The 22,591-nt window shown below is 32.7% G+C and overlaps 1 protein-coding gene across 4 annotated transcripts in view; it reads left to right on the forward strand.

Moving 5' to 3' along the window:
* DNAJB14 (DnaJ heat shock protein family (Hsp40) member B14) overlaps nucleotides 1-22,591 on the forward strand; it is a 45,486-nt gene that overhangs the window by 16,483 nt on the left and 6,412 nt on the right. For 3 of the 4 annotated variants that reach the window (XM_019757669.2, XM_019757666.2, XM_019757667.2), the window contains 5 exons: nucleotides 6,574-6,719; nucleotides 18,454-18,639; nucleotides 20,200-20,294; nucleotides 21,076-21,185; nucleotides 22,074-22,246. In XM_019757669.2, coding sequence (XP_019613228.1) covers nucleotides 6,574-6,719; nucleotides 18,454-18,639; nucleotides 20,200-20,294; nucleotides 21,076-21,185; nucleotides 22,074-22,246 — 710 coding nt within the window. Of the gene's footprint in view, nucleotides 1-6,573; nucleotides 6,720-18,453; nucleotides 18,640-20,199; nucleotides 20,295-21,075; nucleotides 21,186-22,073; nucleotides 22,247-22,591 lie in introns of those variants that run through there. The other variant, XM_019757668.2, reaches the window with a different exon arrangement.

Consider the following 22,591-nt stretch of genomic DNA (forward strand, 5'->3'; position numbering starts at 1 on the left):
AGAGAAAAATTGAGGGCAATAGCAAAGCATTTTCAATTTCCTACTTATATTAATGAAGGATAGCTTTTTTTTCTATTTGTATTGTTTCCTAAGGCTATGTTTATATACAGAGGGTGCCAAAAAATATATATATATTAAGAAAGGAAAACTGTATTAAAATCGCAATACTCAATATATACCAATAACAAAAGATGAATACAAGTCACGTTTGACTTCTGGAATTACAAGGGGTGCTCAAAGTAGTTTTCGTCAGCGTCCAGACACTTCTGCTTGAGCAACGTTGACCGAAGTGTCCACTTGTATACATTTTTTTGGCATCCCTGGTATATATTCAAATACCATAACATCTTTTCCTTTTAATTTGTTTTCACTCTAACTATTCTTAGTGCTTTAGTTTTATTCCTGATACACTTCTACTTAAAGTAGAAGAATTAGGTACAGTTGAAAAATTACGAACTGGGTTTTAGGGATTTGACTTTACTAATTTTATAATTAAGAAAAAAGTTTCAGGAAGTGAAATGAACCTCTGAGTATGAAACACTAGAGAAAGTACTGTTTTGTTTACCACTACAGCTTAAGGAAGCTGTATTGATGTACTAATGTTGCTCTCTAGGGAAACTAAAGTGTAAGGATGAAGGACTCTGAACAGTGATTCAGTGGATAATTTCACACAAAGAGTGCATTTTAATACAGTGAACTAGCTCAGGTGAAGAGTTGGTCAAACTAGTTAGATTGTCTTTCTCTTTTGCTTTCTGATCTGTTTATTTTAGTCTTTATTTTCTCACCCTTTTTTCCTCCATTCTTACTTTTTTAGTTCATTCTTTTTTACTCACTACATATAATTTGAAATTAAAGTCATTTTAAATCAAATATCAAGGTAGTTATATTTTGCTTTTTTCCCTAGACATTTAGATGCTAAAGCTTGGTTGTAAAAGATTCCTTAATCATGGTAAAGCCATGGTAGAGGGTATTTGAATGAATGGTAGTGAAGCACTCTGAGAATATAATGTTGCTAGCCACCTTATAAGTGTAGGATTGTGTCAGAGGTGGCTGAATAAGTGAGATAAGTTAATAAATGAGAGACTTGTTTTGAATTTCTTTTTTAAAAAGCTTTAATTAAACTGCGCGCTGAAACATGTTCCAGGAAACCACATGTATCTGAAAACAAATTATACGTTCTTATAGAAATTACTTTTTATTGGGAGAACACGTTCTCAATGAAAGACCTAATTAAAGTTAATTGTGTGTGTGTGTGTGTGTGTGTGTGTGTGTGTGTGATTTTTATTTGGAATCAGTTTGTGATTATTTTTTAGAAAGACTATAGAATCACCTATATATTTGAAAATATCATTAAAAATGTAATTGAAAATTTTGAAGAATCGGAATATACTCAATCTGGTGTTATTTGTTTTTTAAAATCTCTTTTTCTTAATTTTCTCTACTCTAGCCTTAAAAGGAAAAGAGTAGCACAAGGTGTGGCAGAAATAAGGACGGGAAATCAACGCTTTGTTTTTCTATCTCTGTTTTAGTATTTAGGCCGGAGGACATCTTAAGAATGGAAGAATGAAATATGATGGTGCAGATACACTTTCTATATGTCCAGAGTTGGCCAGATGGAAACAAAATGTTAAGGGAGATTTTTTTTTTTTGTCTCTTGGCTTCTATACTCTGTGAAATTGGGGATGAGGTTATCCTCTGAGAGTTATAAGAAAAGAAATGAGATGGAAAGCTTGAGGAGAGTGGTAAAAGTATGAAATATTTGCAGAGGGAAAGGTAAAAGGAATGGAAGGATTACTGGGTAGCATTAAGGACCCAGCCAGATATGAGACCATGAATTCTTACCGGGAGGAAGTATTAGCTTAGTAGTATACCTGCATTAGAGACTATTTCTCTGCTTAATAATTTTATTACACCTTTTTTATTAAATGTTTTTTTTTTCCCTTTGGGGACTAAATATGATTGGAATATTCTCTATTAGAGTCCCTAATTTACTCAAAATACTTCAATCAGTACCTTGTGTGAGAGTTGCTTAGCTTAGTCATGTAACACTTTTTCCTTATATTGGCCTTCATAAGTGTTGCTTTAGTGACATAACAGATCACCAGCAAACACTTACATGCTGTTAGGTTTTTTTTTGTTATACCTATACACAGGGGATTTTTCTGAAGAAAGCCATGTTATCTTGTTGGTTAGCACGATTGTGCAAACAAGTTGCTCAGTGACAATTTGGCTCAATGGGAGAAGCCATGCAATAATACTGCATCCATTGCATAAGTAAGAGCTAGCTTACAGTAAGACGGAAGAAAAAGTATGTAGCTTTGTATAAATAACGTTCTGTGAAATTAAGCACTGATTGTTGTCTTTGAGTTGAAGTATATTGAAAAATTATGGAGAAAAAGGTGTCATGGATCTGATTTGAAAAAGTTTTTAATATTGCATTGAAAAAAGCCATTTAAAAAATTTACAAGATCAATGTGAAATTATTAATTGGGCCATTGTTTTATTTTTCAATTTGGAACACTTCTGTACAACTATTAAGTCATTTGAATTATGGGGATTTTATTAGAATTTTATCTAAGTTGTAGTTCTTTAAATGAAAATAAATCATTTTGCTAAATTTATAAAATAAGTAATCCTTTGCCTCAAGAATAAACAGGTATTTCCCTAAATACCAGTTAAACTTGGAATCTGTTTAAAAAATCAGCTATAAAATATGGAAAAAAAAAATTGAAAGAAGACCCTTCTTCCTGCCCACTACGCTTTCATGCACGTAGAGGAAGACACAAAGGCTGAATCAGACATACTTCCCCATTGTTGAGCCCCCAGACAGCTCTCTGGTCTTGTTACACAATATTTCCTTCTGGGTTGATAACGGGTTACCTCTTTTTAATTAATTTTTTTCTGTCTTTTTTTAATTCTTTGGTGAGGATGGAGAAGGTTTGAATCTTTCAGTAAGGAGCAAAGTGTAAAGAGAGTGACAAATGCAGTTTAGCTGGTGAAAATGAGCATGAGGAACAAAAATGTCAATTAAAATAAATATATGAATGGTAATTTCTCATTCAAGTGTGAAAAATTAGGTAAATGAGTATATTCTGAGCATTAGTTGAAATACGTAGTCTTCAGCTTGTCCTTTGGTGATGTCCACTTTATACCTCTCTGCTGGTTTTTCAAATAATTTCTCTAGTATATGATGAAAACTTTCCTGCTCGGAAGATATGGCAGAGCTAGATAAGCTAAGAATTAGTGAAACATTGTTTTTCCTACGTTTTCTGTCATTGTGGCAATTCTTAGCTTTATGACTCACCCAGAGGATTGTGAATTCCAATCTAATATCCCTGCAATCTCCAGCAGCCATTTTCTGGGCTGCTTTTTTCTATTACCTAGCTTTTTGTGCTCAGGAAATAGCAGCAAAACAAACCTAGACGGTTAATCTGGTGTACAATTAAACATCTTATGCATTCAAACCAAATATTAATGACTTTAGAATTGTTCAGTGTTTTATTACTACATTTTGTTTTCTTCATTCACATAATGTCTGTCATATTCGTAGCTCTATTCCTTTTGTCGTAGTGTATTCTTCTCTATTCCAAATTGATTTTTGGTGCCAACCACATTTTCATTATAGCCCTTACCACCTTTGGTCCAAAAATGACTTAGATCCTCACCATTTCTGCCCTCAAATTGAACCAGTCATTCATCCATTGAACACATATGGTGAACAAGACACAATCCCTACCTTCAGGGGACATATCGTCTAGAAAGAGTAGTCAGACAAATAAACAGGTAGCCGCAGTACATTGTGGTAATTGCTGCAATAAGGCTAAGTGCAGAGAGCTTTAAGAGGACATAAGAAGGTCACCAAACCTAGTCTTGAGGAGTTTGAGTTCTTGAGACAAAGAGCTAAGCTGAGATATGAAGAAGTTGTGGAAACTTACTATAAGCTAGAAGGCACCAACACCAACATTTGAAAATATCTAGGAAGGAAGAGAGTCTGTTTAAACACTGACTGGAAAAGCAAAAAGAAAGGAAGAAGATGGGTACTCTGGAGTCTGAAGAGGATCCTTTTCTTCTTTATTCTGGTTCTGAACAGGATTTTCAAGTTAGACGAACTGAAGTTTGAATCCTGTGAGTCCTTTCCCAATCACCTTAGCAGGCTTCCCATTCCTCTCTGTTCCCCTTTGGCACTTTACTTTTCTGTACATATTTGTCACCATGTGATGTACTTTATATTTTACTTGTATATTTGTTCATTGTTTGTCCCTGTCCCAATTGTAAATTTAATGTGAGCAAGGATTTTTTTGTTTGACTGTTTTATTCACCAGTATAACATCTGAAACAGTGTCTAACAGAAAGTAGGTGTTCAGTAAATTTTTATTGAAGAAATAAATCCTGGTTCCCATCTATTACTTGGTTATATGACTTTTAACAATTTACTTAACCATTCAAAGCCTTAATTTTGTCATTGGTTAAGTAGGAATAATATCTACTTAATGAGGAGGAAGTGAGATAACCTGTAAAATAATCAACGTAAGATTCTATAATTCTCTGTGTGAAAACTGTGTGAACCAGATGTAGTTTGGAATTCAGAATTCTTCATATTTTAGAAAGATAATAAGGAGCATATATTATACATTACATAACAACTTAGCAGTGTCTGGTAAACAGCCCAGAAACTAATGGGTAATATTTCTACAACAAAACGTACAAATATTCACACTTAAATGGGATAAATTAAGCTATATAGCAGTTTCACATTCATTCAGGTCAAATTTTGCCTCTGAAAGACCTTAAGTCAAGGTTTTGCAGACAAATTAGTAACAGAATTACTTAAAGTTTTTCGGAGCTGAACGGGTATTGGAACATGGATATAGGATTGTGGACCTGTGCCTGACACACAGTAGTTATTCTATAAGTGTCCCCCTTCCCTTTTTTTTTTCTTAATTGCATAGTTTCTAAACATATTTAGGGGAGTGGGTCTCTGTAAAGGCAGGGATTGTTCTGTGTTCACCAATATACGTATCTCAACTACCCGAACACTATCTGGGACATAGTTGGTGCTCAATAAATATTACTGACTAAGTAAAGGAAATGTCATGTTTATGAAATAAAATGGACTTGTGTTAATATTTATTAAGTATCTAAAGTAGAAAAATCCAATTTTAATTATTATTACTTAAAAAAGACTGCGTAACAGACTTTTGTTAATGTGATTATGAAAATATTTCTATAATCGTATACAATGTCTTATCTTTTTTTTCCTATTTTGTATACCAAATGATGAATGCTTGCGTTATACAAGGAGGGCTGACGCTCATTTATTCTAGAAATATTTAATGAGAACCTTCCATGTACCAAGTGCTGTGATGAATATAGATTCAGTAGTTAAAAAAAAAAATCAATCCTGTCTGTTTTCTTTGAAAACTTTGAGTCAGTGCCAGCTAATACTGGCAGTTAGCTGCCAGTGAGCAATTGTGCCTCGGTTCCGTTTACCTGTTACTACCTCTGTTGTCAAGCCTCTCGCACAGGGAATATATCAAAGTCATAAAGTATGCCACAAAATAATGTGTAAAATGTACATGGATTTTAGTGGAGAAAAACTGTTAGGTTGTGGGAGAATGTTAGCATCTGACAATGTTAATGTTCTCTGCTCTATTTAGAGTATTTCTTTTCCTAATATATTTTAAAGATTCCAGGCTTAAGTCCGTTACATCTTTAGGGTTATAAACTATGTAAGTACAGTATGTCCTCGAATAATGATGTTTCAAAATTGTTTTGTTATAATGTTGATGAGATGCTGTAGGAACTTAACTCTTGTTTATATCAATTCGCCTGCGGTAAAATTGGTTTGATTATAATTTTGCTTAAATTTATAGAACCTATCTATGACGTTAAGTGAGGACTTACTGTAATCTTTAATGGTGTGCTTATCACGATGAAAATAAGGAGTAACAAACATTTTTGAGTCCCATGATACATTTTATTATGAGATTTTATCTTTCTCAGAGAGTGACACAGATGAATTCTCTTTATTTAGCATAGCCAAGTTGAATTAACTTGCCTTACCATTTAAACCATAGTGTACTGTAATTGTTTTACATGTCCTAAGCTATTACTTTGGTATTTGGTTAGGTCTGCATTGTGCAACAACAAAACTCTTGGAGTGCAATGCATACTAATCTTTAGCTGTTACATACTTGTGAGGAATATTGGAATTTCTTTATGCTCATAAAAGTACTATAAAATTGTCCTTATCCTCTCATTTTAGTTACAGTGCGTGCTCTGTCCTTCATCCACAGTTGTTACGGACTTTGCTTTACTTCTCTGTAGTTGTGATAAATTGTACCAAGGACATTCGCATGGCCGACTCTCCTTAGATTGGGAAGATGTTGGAGGAATGGTCTGTGGTCAAAAACCAGAATGAAGCAGTAACCCTTAACGGGATAAGCTATCATTTGAAATTGAGAAAACAATCCACAAACATTTCTGTACATTATTCTAATAAATAAAAAAAGTGAGCTGTTACATGAACTTCTTCCTTGAAATTTACATTATAACACACTCTCTTGTTCACAGCATAAACAAATGTAAAAATTACTATGAAGTACTGGGAGTTACCAAAGATGCTGGTGATGAAGATTTGAAAAAAGCTTATAGAAAGCTTGCTTTGAAGTTTCATCCAGACAAAAACCATGCACCTGGAGCAACAGATGCTTTTAAAAGTAAAGTAAACCTTTTAAAGCAATTTTACTAAGCTCTTTTTAGAACCCACTGACAGTGTTTCAGAATATTAAATTCTGCCTTTAGACTGGTGGTGCATTTAGAAGCCAGCATAAGCAAGAGTCCTCAAAATCTTTTAAAACTTCACTATTAACTTGTTGTACCAAGAGCCAAACAAATGTAGTTTGGCTTCATAAAAGCAACATGCCAATTTTGGGAAAGTCCTAAGTAACTTATAGATAGATACCCATGCATGCTTTCTAGTTTACCATACACAAGTAGTGTGATGATTATGCTCGAGCTTCTAGTGTATTATTACCATGTGATTCTAAGGGAACTAAAAGCAAAATACAGTTTTTAAAGATATTTAAGAGTTTTAAGGGTTTTTAAGGTATTGAGATACTTATTAGATACTAGAATTGGGAGATTACTTGGAATTGCTATCTGTTCAGTGTTCTTCTATTTCTATTAATTCTGGCCAATTTTTGTGTTTTTTATATGTAGTTCTAACTAATGTGACTTTTTTTTTCCTTTTAATAATTAGTTTCATTTCTCTTGCCTGTTATTCATTTGTCTTTATTTCTTTCTCAAAAATATTTCCGGTTTTTTGCATTTAGTTAATAAGTGTCAAAGAACTGATTTTATAATATATTTTGTTACATACAGTTTATTCATAATAGTTAACTTCTAATTCATAGGAAAATGATTCAATTTGTGATTTTTTTGTTGTTGTAAATTTGATACTCATAGAGCCAAGTATGTTTACAGTGAAATGCTGGGGCCTTGTAATAACAAGGAGATACTTATTTTTCAAACGTTCCTAAAAGATAGATTACTCAATTGGTCTTTCATACGAAGCAGTTTCCAAACAGTTTTATTTCTTGAGGGAAGTTGCCAAGCAAAATGCGTTTGGGGATTGTTAATATATTCCAATAAAAGCAGCCTCCAGTGTGGTCCTGGTGAAAGCAAAATGCCACAGTGACAGAGCCTTCTATATCCTTAAATTAAAAGTGGCCTGTTGATAGTACAGGAAAAGTTTCTTGACATATACATGATGTATTACAGAATTGTATACTTGAAACCTATGTAATTTTATTAAACCATTGTCACCCCAATAAATTTTAATTAAAAAAATAATAAAATAAAACCTCGATTTCAGATGGAAAAAAGCACACTAACTTTAGCATATATTCCCCCCAAAATTAATACAAATTTTCATATTATGAATTAAAAGCATTTAATTTAAAATTTGTATTGTTTTTATAATGTTTAAAAAACATTTTGGCAGTGAGTTATTTGCATATTTATGACCTGCTAGGTGATGTCAGTATTAATTGATCATTGATGTTAAGAATGTTAAACTGCTTCTTTCTCCCACTTCTGCACTGAAGTCACGTTAGCATTTTTGGTTTTGGAATAACAGTAAGTGGATCTTCCAGTATTTTTACAGCCTGTGTTGCATTTTGAAGAGATAAGCAGCATAAATGTCACCCCAGCTAGACACTCAGAAGGGGTTTTACAAAGGTGATTCCACTTTGGTTTAGTACATTTCAGGTTTTAATGCTCTGCTTTGTAAAACTAGAAACTTAATATTGATCAACATGCCGGGAGGTGATTCATTTCTAGAGGAGAGGCTCACATTATTCAATATGTAGGGGTTATCTGTCAATCAGAATGCCGATTTGTTAATCCCAAAGAGGATCAGAATGGGGAGCTGGTTGATGAGCCTCTTTTTCATTGAGTGTAAACTACATAGAAAACCCAGGTTGTAATTCACAGATGCTTGGTGAGCAAAGGTAGTTATTTAGAAAATATTACGTGTAGTGTCATCATACAGAAATGTCAGGTTTCATTAATTTAGCACACAGGATGTTTTCATTACCTTCTGAGTCATCTTACTTTAATTTTAACCAATCAGCTTTAAACTTTTGATTTTGGGATACTAAACTGTTTATTCTAAGCAAAGACTATAGCTTTTTCTTTTGTGTAAAAGGTAAGTATAGATTGATTGCTCTGTAATTACCAAAACACTTTTTACAGAACATGGAAACTACTTGCTTTTTATTTCCTCTTAGAAAAAGAGAGGTAATTGGTTTAGGGAATTAAATAAGATAGAAGAGATAGTTTCATTTCTGTGTTTTGTAAAGCTTTGAAAATAAAAGCTTTCTATCAAGGACGGTAGACTAAATGAACTCTTAAGTTCATGCAGCTGTTTGTTCTTTACAGTTAGGTTTGTAAGTTTCTCAAAGCAGGGAATATTTTATTTACATCTAGAGAGTATTTTTAAACATACTTTTAAAAAAATATTTGATTGAAATGGATCCCTTTCCTTCTGACATGATTGTTTTCAAAACAGTCTGTTATCTTCAAAGACTCGCAAGTATTTCAGATACTATTTGAATAATACCTGTGTTTGTTGACATATACATGAATGTAATAGCAAGGAACAGGGATTAGCTGTGTATGTGTTTGCTTGGTAAATAATAATGAATCAAATGTTATTGCCTATGCTAGGTCTGGTAGTTCAATATTCTTAATATCTAGAGTGTATCTCTAAGAACGAAGAAGTCAGTTCTACCCTTTGTTCTAGTTCTTATAGAGAAATACAATAAGAGAATATGAAATATCCTTTTGCTCAAAGAATTTGCCATTTATAAAGGGGAGACAAGTCTCATAGAGAACATTTGGAATAATAATAATACCTAACATTTAACAAGCATTTTATAGTTTTTCATTCCCATTTTTCATTTAATGGTTATTAAAAATCTTGTGAAATTGTTGGGACCAGTGTCATCCTCCTTTCACAAATAAAATTGAGGCTCGGAGAGATTAACTGATTTACCCAGGATTTCTCAGAAGACTGAATATAATTAAATGCCAAAACATGGAATAAATACACCCAAAATAAAGTGAGGAAAATAAAGTAGCATTATAATCAGAGTAATTGGAGAAGCCTTTATGTTATAGGTGAGAATTAAGACTTTTCTCAAGATGAGTGTGATTTCTGTGGTTAGAGAAGAGAGTAGATGGCAGAAACTTGGGTATGAGAATAAGGCAAGCGATTTAAAAATCAGTGAGCACTTCCATTTTTGAGAAGATGAAGGAGATGTACTTTTTTTCCCTGTCCTCATACTAAGTACAACTTAATACTGTATGTAAAACAAAACAAACATTAGAAAACACTTGAAGGTTGAGAGAAGGTAGACTGGCCAGCAACATTGGGACCCAAAGAGCAACATGGCAGTGAGTTGCTTGGGTTTTCATTTTGCCTTTTATATCTCAGACTGGGTGCTAGAGAAGCAAACAACTCAAACACCAACGAGCACAGACAAACAGTCCCCAGGAAAAGCCTGATCTCTAGCCAAGCGAACAGGAAAGGGGTAAACTAGCAAGACAGGAAAACTTTTCTGCTGCAGCCAAATATCAGCAAAAAAACTATGGCCCTACCCACACCCACACCCACACCCACAAAGGCTGAGTAGAGAACCTAGCCTGCTACCTTCTCTGGGCTGTAATGAGATTCTCTAAACCCTCTTCCCCAGGTTGATAACCTAGAAGATGGAGTAGGAGCTGATATTTCCACTCCTACCTGTCAATAACAAGGTGTCCCTTTCCCTCTCCATTGGGTTAGTGTCATAAGTAGCCTAGTAGAGAGTCAGGACTTTCACCACCAAACAGAGGCAAACAAAGCCATATCCTTATGGAGAGCAATAATGAGGCACTCCTATCTTTCTAGCCAAAGAGATAAGAATGGAGGCTTGATGGAGAACTGGAAATTCCATCCCATCCCTGCCCATTAGTAATGAGGAGCCCCTCTTTTCAGATGTCATCAGACGTCAAGGGAGAAAACTCGACTTCTGTTGCCTGGTGGAATAACAGGTGGTATCCCCTCTTCTCATACTAGAATAGTGTCAGAGGAAGACAGTTAAAACAAGTTTTAGATAAAGGTCAAAGTCTCATAAGATAATACCCCACGTGATGACAGTTCAGTCAGCAATCACTTGTCATACCGTGAACCAGAAAACCTCAAATTGAATTTAAAGTACATCAGTAGATACCCACGTGGAGATGACAGGAAATATTTGCTAACAAAGATTGTAAAGCATTCTTCATAAAAATATGAATTGCAGCTATGCTTGAAACAAATTTAGAAAAATAAGAGTCTTAGCAAAGAAAGCCTGAGCAAATAAAAGGTATGAAGAATTAAATGGAGAATTTTACAGCTTAAAAATACAAAAACTGAAATAAAAACTAGCAGTAAATAGAATAAGCTGAATGACAGAGGAAAGAATCAGTGAACTGGAAAATAGAAAAATAGACATTATCCAATCCGAACAACAGAGAAAATAGACTGAGAAAGAGGAAGAGAACGTAGCCTCTGGAACCAATGGGCCTATACCAAAAGATTTGGTATTCATATCATTGGGGTCCTGGAAGGAAAGCAGAAAGAGGGCATAGCTGAAAAAGTACTAAAAAAATAAGATAAAATAAAGGTTGAAAACTTCACATACGCACACTTGGCAAAAGATACAAGCTTATATAATTCAAGAAGTTGAATGAATTCCAAACAGATAAACCCAAAGAAATCCACACCAAAATGCATCATAGTCAAACTTTTGAAAACTAAAGATAAAAAGTCTTAAAAGCCACAAAAGAGAAATGACACCTTACCTATAGGTGCAAAGCAATTCAAATGACAGTGACATTCACATTAGAAATTGTGTAGGCCAGGAGGAAATGGCAAATTTTTCAAATATTGAAAGAACTGTCAATTCAGAATTGTATACCCAGTAAAAATATCCTTCAGGAATGAAGGAGAAATCAAGACACTTTCAGATGTTTTGAAAAATAAGAGAATTTGTCATTAGCACACATACCCTAAAAGAATAGCTAAGGGAAGTTCTCTAAACAAAAGGAAACAGTAAAAAAGGAATCTTAAAACATCAAAAAGGAAGAAAGAACACAGTAAGAAAAATATGGGTAAATACATTTTGCTTCTCCTCTTGAATTTCTAAATTATGTTTTACATTTGAAGAAAAACATTTAACATTGTCTGAAATGGTTTTAAATGTATGCAGAGAAAATATATAAGGGAATTATATCATAAATGGGGTAGAATAAAGAAAAGCAAAGAGAAGTAAGGCTTTTACAGTATACTTGAACTAATAAAATAATGACACCAGTGAGCTGTTGTAAGTTGTGTACATATAAATCTGGAGCAACCACCAAAAAGGTGTACAAAGAGATACACAGAAAACACTAGATAAGTCAAAACGGAATTCTAATAAAAAGTTCAAATAATTCACAGTAAGTCAGGAAGCAGAAAACAAAATACAAAGTGGTAGACATAAGCCTTAACTTATCAGTAATTACATTAAATGTAAATGATCTAAGTGTAGCAATTAGAAGACAGATTGGAAGAGTAAATTTAAAAAATGACTCAACTTTGTGTTATCTACAGAAACTCAGTTCATTTATAACAATATATACAGGCTGAAAGTAAAGAGGTAGGAAAAGATATATCATGCAAATGATCAAAAGAAAGCAGGTGTGGCTATGTTAATATTAGATTAAATAGACTTTAGACTAAAAAATTTACCAGAGAGAGACGTTTTATTATGATAAAGGGTCAATCCTTCAAGAAGACATAACAATATAAATTTGTATGCACTAAAAAACAGGAATGCAAAATATGTAATTCAAAAACTGATAAAATCGGAAGGAGAAATAGACAAATTCACAATTATAGCTGGAAACTTCAACATCTGTCTCTCAACAATTGATAGAACAACTAGACAGAAAATCAGAAAGAATATAGAAGAATTAAACACCACCATTATCCAACAAAATATAATCATCATTTATAAAATGTTCCACTCAGTAACTGTAGACTATACATTCAAGTGCTCACGGAATATACTCCAAGATAGAACATATCCTGGGTCATAAAATACACCCCCACTAAGTTAAAAGATAGGGTTCATACAGAGTGTGTTTTCTGACCACAGTGAAATCAAAGTAGAAATCAGTAACAGAAAGATACTGCAAAATGTTCACTCACTTGAAACTGGACAACGCATTTCTAAATAATCTATGAGTCAAGGAGTCTCAAGAGAATTTTTTTAAATACATTAAATTAAAGTATAGCATATTACAATTTGAAAGAACCAGCTAAAGCAATGCTGAGAAGAAACTTGTAACATTAAATGTGTATATTAAAATAGAGGAATAGCCTCAAATCAGTCATCTAGGCTTCCACCTCATGAACCAAGAAGAAGATGAGCAAAATAAACCCAAAGCAAGAAGAAGGAAGGAAATAAAGGTGAGAGCAGAAATCAATAAAATTGAAAACAAAAACAATAGTGAAAATTAATGAAACAAAAGAACTGGTTCTTTGAAAAGATCAATGAACTTGACAGACTGACAAAGGAAAAAAAAAGAAATGACCTTTGTTAGAAATGGTATCAGAAACAAGGATACAGACCCTGCAAACATTAAATGGATAATACTATGAAATTTACAAATGAGATGAAATGGACCAATTCTTTGAGAAATATAAATGGTAAGAATTCACTCAATCTGAGGTTGATAATGTGAACAACCCTGTAACATAAGTAAATTACCATGTTTCCCCGAAAATAAGATCTAGCCGGACAATCAGCTCTAGTGCGTCTTTTGGAGCAAAATTTAATATAAGACCCGCTATTATATTTATATTATGTTATATTACATTACATTACATTACATTAAAGACTGGGTCTTATAATAAAATAAGACTGGATCTTATATTAACTTTTGCTCCAAAGGACGCATTAGAGCTGAGTGTCCGGCTAGGTCTTATTTTTGGGGAAATGCGATAAATTTGTAATTAAGAAACTCCCTAAAGGAAATCTCCATGCTCAGTTACCTTTACTGCAGAATTCTTTCAAACTTCTAAGAAAAATTAAAACCAGTTGTACATAGTCTCTTCCTGAAAATACAAGGGGAGGAAATATTTCCCAATTTATTTTACAAAGTAAGTATTACCCTGTTAAAATCAGACACTACAAAAAAAAAAAAAAAAAAAAAAAAAAGGAAAAAAAACTACAGACTAGTATTCTTCATGGAATAAGCCCAGATATCCTTAACAAAATATCAGAATTCAGCAATCTATAAAACAAATTATACATACACCCTAACCAAGTGGAATTTATTCCAATGATGCAAAAAGCTGGTTCACTATTTGAATATCAGTCATTGTGATCTATTATATTAAAGGCTAAAGAAGAAAAATCTCATGATTTTATCAATCAGTGCAGTAAAAGCATTTGAAACATTTCGCCACTCATTTATGATAAAAACTGACAGGAAAATAAGAATTAAAGGGAACTGCCTCAAATTGATAAAAGAGCAAATACAGATAACCTAGGGTAACATTATAGTTAGTGGTGAAAGACTGAATGCTTTCCTCCTAAGATTGGGAACAAAGCCAGAGTGTCCCCTTTCACCACTCTTAACATAGTGTTGGAAATTCTAGTCAGTGCATTAAGGTGAAAATAAAATAAAAGGCACTATACGAAAAGGAAGACATCAAACTGTCCATATTTGTAAGTGACGTGATTATTTATAAAATTCCAAGGAATGTATCCCCCCAAAAAATTCTAGAACTAATAAGTGAATTCTTTAGAGTTTCAGGACGTAAGATAAACATACAAAAATCAATTTCTATTGATTTAAAGTAGTAGATGTAGTATATTTAAACATAGTATATATATTAGCAGTGAATATGTAGACACTGAAATTAAAAATATATTACTATTTACAGTCACACACATGAAATACTTAGTTGTAAATTTAACAAAACTTGTGTAGGATTTGTATGCAGAAAGCTATACTATACTAATGAAAGGAATCAAAGAAGATCTAAATAAATGGAATGATTTATCATGTTCATGGATTGGAAGAGTCAGCATAGTAAAGATGTCAAGTCTCTCCAAACTGATACACATATTTAACACAATGCCTGTTAATATCCTAGCACAACTTTTTTGTAAATAAGCACAATTTTATTCTGAAATTCATATGGAACAACAAAGAACCTGAATAAATAAAAATGATTTATTAAAAGAATGGAGTAGGAGTAATCAGTGTACCTGATTTTAGGATTTACTTTGTATATTAAACTTATTAAAACAGAGTGATATTGTTAGAGGCATAGACACAGAGATCTATGGAACAGGATGGGGAACCCAGATATAGATTCATACAGATATACCCAACTGTTTTTTTGTGTTTTTTTTCAATTACAGTTTACATTCAATATTATCTTTATTTCACGTGTACAGCATAGTGGTTAGGCATTTATATAATTTACAAAGGGATCCCCTGATAAGTCTACTACCCACCTGGCATTATTACCATATCATTGACTATAGTCCCCTATGTTTCATTTTGCATCCCCATGACTATTTTGTAACTACCAATTTGTACTTCCTAATTTCTTCACCTTTGACAGAGGTGCAAAAGCAATTAAATGGAAAAAGATAACCTTTTCAGCAAATGGGTTTGGAGGATATTCATAGGAACAAAAACAAAAACCCTGACCTAAATTTCATGCTTTATACAAGAATGAACTCAAAGTGAATCATGAATGTAAATGTAGAACAACACTTTTTGAACTGTTAGCAAAGAATCATGGGAGCAAATCTTTAGGGTCTTGGGCTAGGCATTGATTTCTTAGAATTAACACCAAAATCACAATTTATAAAAGGAAAAAGTGATAAGTTGGATTTTATCAAAATTTGTTTAAACTTTGCTCTGCAAAGACCCTACGAAGAGAATGAAAAGATAAGCAACAGGATGGGAGAAAATACTGGCCAAGCACATAGCTGACAAAAAACTAGCATTTAGAATATATAAAGAACTCCCCAAACTCAAAATTTTTAAAAAGACAATCCAGTAAGAAAATGGGTAAGACACATGAAGAGACATTCCACTGAAGATGATATACTAATGGCAAATAAGCATATTCTTAACATCCATTCATTAGCCATCGGAGATAATGCAAAGTAAAACCAGAGTAATACCACTACACACCTATCAGAATGGCTAAAATAAAAAATAGTGACAATATCAACTACTGGTATGGATGCAGAGAAACCGAATCACTCATACATTGTTGATGGGATGTAAAATGACACAATCACTCTGGAAAACAGTTTGGCAGTTTCTCAAAAGCCAAAGTATTCAGCTACCGTACAACCCAGCAGTTGCATTCCTGGACATTTATCACAAAGAGATGGAAATTTGTGTTTACACATAAACTTGTATATGAATGTATATAGCAATTTTATTCCTAATAGCCCCAAACTAGAAACAATCCTGATGTTGTTCAGTGGGTGAATGGTGAAACAAGCTGAAGTATATCCATACCATGGAATACTACTCAGCAATAAAAGTGAATGCACTATTGGTTTACATAACAACTTGGATCAATCTCCAAAGAATTATGCTGACTGAAAAAAGCCAATCCCAAAAGGTTCCATTTATATACTGTTATTTATGTAACATTTTTGAAATGCCAAAATTATAGGAATAGGTTAAAGCAGTTGTCAGGGATTAAAGAGGGGATGGAGGAGGAGGAAATGGGTGTGGTTATAAAAGGACAGCATGAGGATGGTGGTAGGATGTTCTGTATCCTGCTTGTATCAATGTCAGTGTCCTAACTGTGATACTGTACTGTAATTTTTAAGATATTACCATTGGAGGAAATCAGGTATCAGGTACAGAGGATCTCTGTATTATGTCCTATAATTTCATGTGAATCTAAAGTTACCTGAAAATGAAAAGTTTAGGTAAAGAAAAATGAATAAAGTGGAAGGTATCTTTTGGTGAGACTGAGGTAGAAAATGTATTTCATAAGTCTTTTAAATACCATAATAAATTTTGGATTTAATTCTCTAGATAATAAGGAAAAAATTCTTGTTTGTGGGTGTAGCACAAAGTAAATGAATAGAAAATTACTCTAGTCACAATGGAAAGAACAAATTGTCCTACATATACAATTATGGATTATAACAGTATTTTACAAATACAAAATATCTTAATGTTTGGCAATTATGTTTTAAAAAAGCAAAGCCTTAAAAGTAGAATTGGATTGCCTGTATAGTAATACTTTTAAAAGTAACAGCATTATGAAATTTCCTGAAATAGTCCCTTTAGTGTATAGAGGTTAAATCCTAAAACTGATAATATTATTGGTAGTTGGTATTATTAGTATTTGGCACATATTGATAGATATGCTTCTTTTCTAGATATGGGTTAATACCTTGGTGTTGTTTGTAAGTACATTGTTTGGATCTCTGATTGTGCTTTCCCACTGGGGCAACATTATAAATGATGGCTGTATTTCTGAGTCAATTAGATCTATTTGAGAATCTGAAGACAGTTTGAACCATCTCCTCAGATAAATGGACCATCCACCTCCTTTTTCATCCAATAGGGTTCACAAACCATCTGCGACATATCTCTGAATTCCAGGTTTAAGAAGCCCTATCAGAAGAAAAGTTTCAGAATATCTCTATATAATTAATTTTAAGTGTGATATGTCATCAACCAAAAACAACTACCTAATGAGCATCTATTTGCTTGCACAGTACCTATGGCAGCCACACATGGGATACAAAAAGTATTTTTAAAATGGCCCATATTTCATAAGACTTATGATCAAAAGCAAGCTGTATTTATGAAAGGATTAATTATTGGAAGTGTCAGAATGAGAATAGGATAGTTCCTGCTTTTAGATGAAAGCATTACAAAGCTTTCATAAGTTACCTCAAGAAGACATTTTGGTAACCAATGTACCATTGCCTCTTTATTTATATACTTTTTTTCAATTACAATTGACATACAATATTATATTAATTTCAGGTGTACAACAGAATGATTACACGCTGATCGCCCTAATACCATTACCTCTTTTGGACATGGGAGTATGAGAGGGGAAATAGAATTCTTTATAAATAAATATCACAAAAGTAGCAAAATGAGAATGGAAAATTGAGACTATCTGGATTGATTAAAAAACATATTCAGACTTCATGCTGAGCCATCGGGATAATGCAATGAAAAGACACAGTCCCTACACTCATAGAGTTTTAAGAGGAATAAATTGTTCAGGAATAGAATGAAGAGTAGCTAACTCTGGTTTGGAGTATGCAAAAAAAAAAAAAAAAGGGTTTATAATGTAGGTTGCATAGAGTATACTTGCTGTACTGAAAAATAAAATTGACCTTGAGCAAGTTTCCTAATCTTTTTGAGCCTCAGGGGGCTCATTTGTATAGTGGAAATAATAATGGATAATATAGTAAGGTATTAGGTTCAGAGCCTGGCAGTTGGTAGTTACTGCTATTATTGATTTGAATGGAACTAATGAATGACTAGATTACGATACTCAAAAATGAAGAAGCAGGATAATAGCAGATGCAGCACAAGTGTCAGAAAGCAAGATGGACATTCTTTTATGTTTAAGACAGACAGTAGGGAGACTAGCCTAGTATAAAAAATTGTATTGGGAGGTAGTATGTGTAATTGCAAGCAAGTATAATACCTTTAAGAGAAATTGCTACTGTTTTACTATTTTCTTGATTAGCCTCAAGTAGTTCTTTTGTTGTTAACATGACAGCAGTTTTTATATGGGGCAGTCTTATAATAGTAAAACTTTGCTTACCAACTTTTATTTACTCATTACTTTTTCAGAGATTGGAAACGCTTATGCTGTTTTGAGCAATCCAGAAAAACGAAAACAGTATGACCTGACAGGCAGTGAAGAACAAGCGTGTAATCACCAAAACAATGGTAGATTTAATTTCCACAGAGGTTGTGAAGCTGATATAACCCCAGAAGACCTGTTTAATATATTCTTTGGTGGTGGATTTCCTTCAGGTATTTTAATACTAATTATAAAATATATTTTATGAAACTAGAGATTCTCACCTCTGGTTAGGCTATTTAGGTCTTCATTTAGAGCTTTATCTACCTTCTTCCTTTCATTTCTTATAGTATTATTATCCTGTGATGGTTTTTTATGAAGGTAGAAGAAAAATGTTAGACTTAACTACTTTTACTATAAGTATGCCTTTTTCCTAGAACATATTTTAATTAAGAAAATAAAAAGAAATGATGAGTACAGACATTCTGTATTTTGTATAAAGCTGAAGAAAGGATGTGTATGTTAGAAATCCAGTGGCAATGTCTCAGTTAGGTGCTATTACAGCCATGGGTGACTATCTGACATAGATTTTCTGGAGTTCTTAGTAGATAGTCTATTAATAATATTATAGATTACTGATTTGGATGATGTATGTGGAGGTACTTTCTACTGAAATATTTAAATGTCTGGTTTATAGGTTATATAAAAAGTGAGTTTTTAAAATTACATTGAGATAAAAATAATTGCTTGAACTAGGCTATCAAAGTAAAATACTGTAGAGGTACTAGCGAATAGATTTTGTAGTACCAGCATAAGTATTAAACTCTGCTTACATTTACTGTGAGTTGTTCATATGGAAATTTTTTTTTTTTTAAGAGCAGCTCCTTTAAGGTGTTTAAAATTATAGCTCCAACCTCATTTACATTTCCTTAAGATGCTAAGTTAAACGGAGCATCTTTATGAACGTAGCAATATAATTTGGCTGAGTGGACCCATATGAATATTATTGAGAAAGATTGTGGTCATTGATAGGGCGTTTTGTAAAGAATCCTTGAACGAAAGAGATTGCATAAGTACAAATTAATGATTGAAAATATAATCTGTATTTTGACTTATTAGATTACACAATTACCTCTCACAGAAAAATTATTCAGAGTAATAATAATTTTGACTACAGATAAGCTAGGAACAATCAGAAACCTTTCAGGTAATAGTGAATTTTCTGATAGTTGACTCACAGTTCTTTTGCTTTTATAGCATAGTTTTGTCAGTGGTAACCATTTCTGGTTGGTCACCTTATTTGAAAAACTTCAGTGTCCATCAGCAAGAGAATATTTGAATAAATTGTGGTCCACATATACTATAGTATATTCTACAGCTGTTTTTTCAAAAATAAATTAGATCACTGTCTTTTGATTTTTTTGAAATATATGTGATACAGTGATAAATGAAGAAAGCAGAGTTTCAGAGTAATGATCCAAGGTTTGTAAAAGCAATGAACCACAACAAAAGTCCTCTATGTATACAGCATTAGGGAGGAACGCATATTCAAGTTTTCATAAAGAAAGAACTTCTACTTTGCTTTAAAGGAAGCAAAGTCTGGGAAGGATCATTCCTATTTCCATCTACCCTTCCATCACAAGAGAAGGCAATAGGCATCCACTTCTCAAACATGCATTATTTTAGTAATTAAAAAAATTAAAGAAAATGAAAAACTAGTTTATTTATAAAAGAAAGTATAATTTTTAGTCGTAACTGCCCTCCCTGATCTAACCTTGCATTTAATATTTTAGGTAATGTACATTCATTTTCTAATGGACGAGCTGGTTACAGCCATCAGCACCAACATCGACACAGTGGCCATGAGAGAGAAGAAGAAAGAGGAGATGTATGTTCATGATATGATTAGAAATGATATAATGGCAAATGTCAGCTTAGGAAAAGCAATTAGATTGTCTGAAAATAGGGCAAGCTGTGTTAAAAGGACATAATGAGTTCTCTTAACAGAATTGTTCAGTAGAGACTAGAATATCCCTTAGGGATACTGGGGAAGCAGGGGTAGAAGTCACAGTGGGGGAAGTTTGGGCAATATGACACCTTCAAATTTGGTATTCTGTGATTCTAGTGACAATGGCCTATACAGTATGTTTTGAAGGTAACTTCTTACTGTTGGTCCTAAAGAATTTAGAATTTATATTAAAAACTTAAATAGGATGTAACTTTCAACTTGTTCTAATGGAGTTATACCTAAATGCACACAGCAATTAAATTATGTACAGTAGAAAGGTAAGTGGAAAGAGTACTAGACTAGAAATGAAAAGGCCTGGGCCACCACTCTGCCACTCATCAGCTTCCATATTCCACCCTCAAATCCAAAGTAAAAGTTCTGCAACATGATGCCTATTGATAGTCTCTGTGTGTAAGAAAAGGAGAACTCATCTGTCAAATGAGATCAGGTTGTATCAGTGTTTTCTAAGTCAGGATCATTAGGTGAAGCACTGGGAAAGCTGTATTTTTGAGTCACCCCAGGAAGTTGGTGTATTCAGGCAGATTTGAAAGCACTGAACTGAATGATCTCAAATGTCCTTTCTGCCTCTAAAAATGTATGACAATTTATTGATAACTACACTTATATTACAATTTGTTATTCTTTGGTGATTTTTTTATAGGGAGGTTTTTCTGTGTTTATCCAGCTGATGCCCATTATTGTATTGATTCTCGTGTCATTACTAAGCCAGTTGATGGTCTCTAATCCTCCATATTCCTTATATCCCAGATCGTAAGTAGCTAAGTGAAGTTTTGCAAAAAAGAAATGTTGTTGTTTCTTATCTGGCTTTCTCTAAAGGGTCTTGTGCTGTTCTAAACTTTTAAGTGCCAAATCTTCTATTACTACAAATGTATCAGATTTTAAAATGTCTAATTTTTAAAATAGTTACTCAAGTGATAAATTTATATTGTTAGTTTATATCAGTTCCACTGTGGATAAAGACAGAAGTATTCTGTCCTATATTTGAACTTGATAGCAATTTAATGTAATAGGTAATGTGTTGACAAAAAATGTGTCAACACAAAAATGTGTTAAAGACAAAAAAAATACTTTAAAAGACAAAAATAGAATTGTCATTGATTTATATAGATTTATGTTATTATGTCACTCTTCTGTTTATAAAATATTGACTAAATAAAAACAAATATTTCTTTCTGTTATATGAAGTATTTTTGCACTATATACTTTATATATAAGAAGGCAGGACATAAAATAAATTTAATGCAGCATCCATTGTAGAAAACTTTAGTGTAATACAATGAACATACAGGAAATTTTGTAAAATCATACTGCCAGGAAATTTTGTAGAATCATACTGCCAGTATTAGAAACATATTGGTCTAAAACTAAGAAATAACTTTTCTTTCTTCCAAATAAGATTTTTGTTAACTAGAAATTGAGAGAACTTACAAGAACTTATAAGAACATAGTATATTAAAATACAATTACTTTTTTATGACACGAATGATAGTGGTCAGCAATTTGAGACCATGTAAATAAATGATTACCAATAATAACTTTTTAATTATTTTTAATTGTTTTTGTTAGTTTGGTCTATAGTAGCAGATCAGAATGTACTATTTTAATTAAAAAAATAATGATCAAGCATTTCTTTTACAGTGGTTCAGGGCAGACTATTAAAATGCAGACCGAAAACTTGGGTGTCGTTTATTATGTCAACAAGGACTTTAAAAATGAATATAAAGGAATATTATTGCAAAAGGTAGAAAAGAGTGTGGAAGAAGATTATTTGACTAACATTAGAAATAACTGCTGGAAAGAAAGACAACAGAGTAAGTTTATAAAATGTTTAACATTTAAAAAACTTATTCAGAGTCTTGGAAATTAATTACTGTGCATTTCCCTACTCAAGGAATGTTCTAGAATTGCCTAGCACATAATTGGAGCTCAATACTTAAGTGAGAAAGTATATTTTAATGTATAGGTGGCCTATACTATAACAATATTTGACACATAGCAAGGTAGTAAATGGCATTTGTGTTATTGTTATGAATAACTATTTGGTTGAATAAGAGAATATACCATCATTGGGACAATTGGTGAAATTTGAATGTGGACTACATATTAGATGTCATTGTTAAATTTCTGAATTTGAAAATTGTGTTGTGGTTACATAA

Source organism: Rhinolophus sinicus, linkage group LG02 (genome assembly GCF_036562045.2).
Source record: "Rhinolophus sinicus isolate RSC01 linkage group LG02, ASM3656204v1, whole genome shotgun sequence".
In the NCBI taxonomy this organism is placed as follows: Eukaryota; Metazoa; Chordata; class Mammalia; order Chiroptera; family Rhinolophidae; genus Rhinolophus; species Rhinolophus sinicus.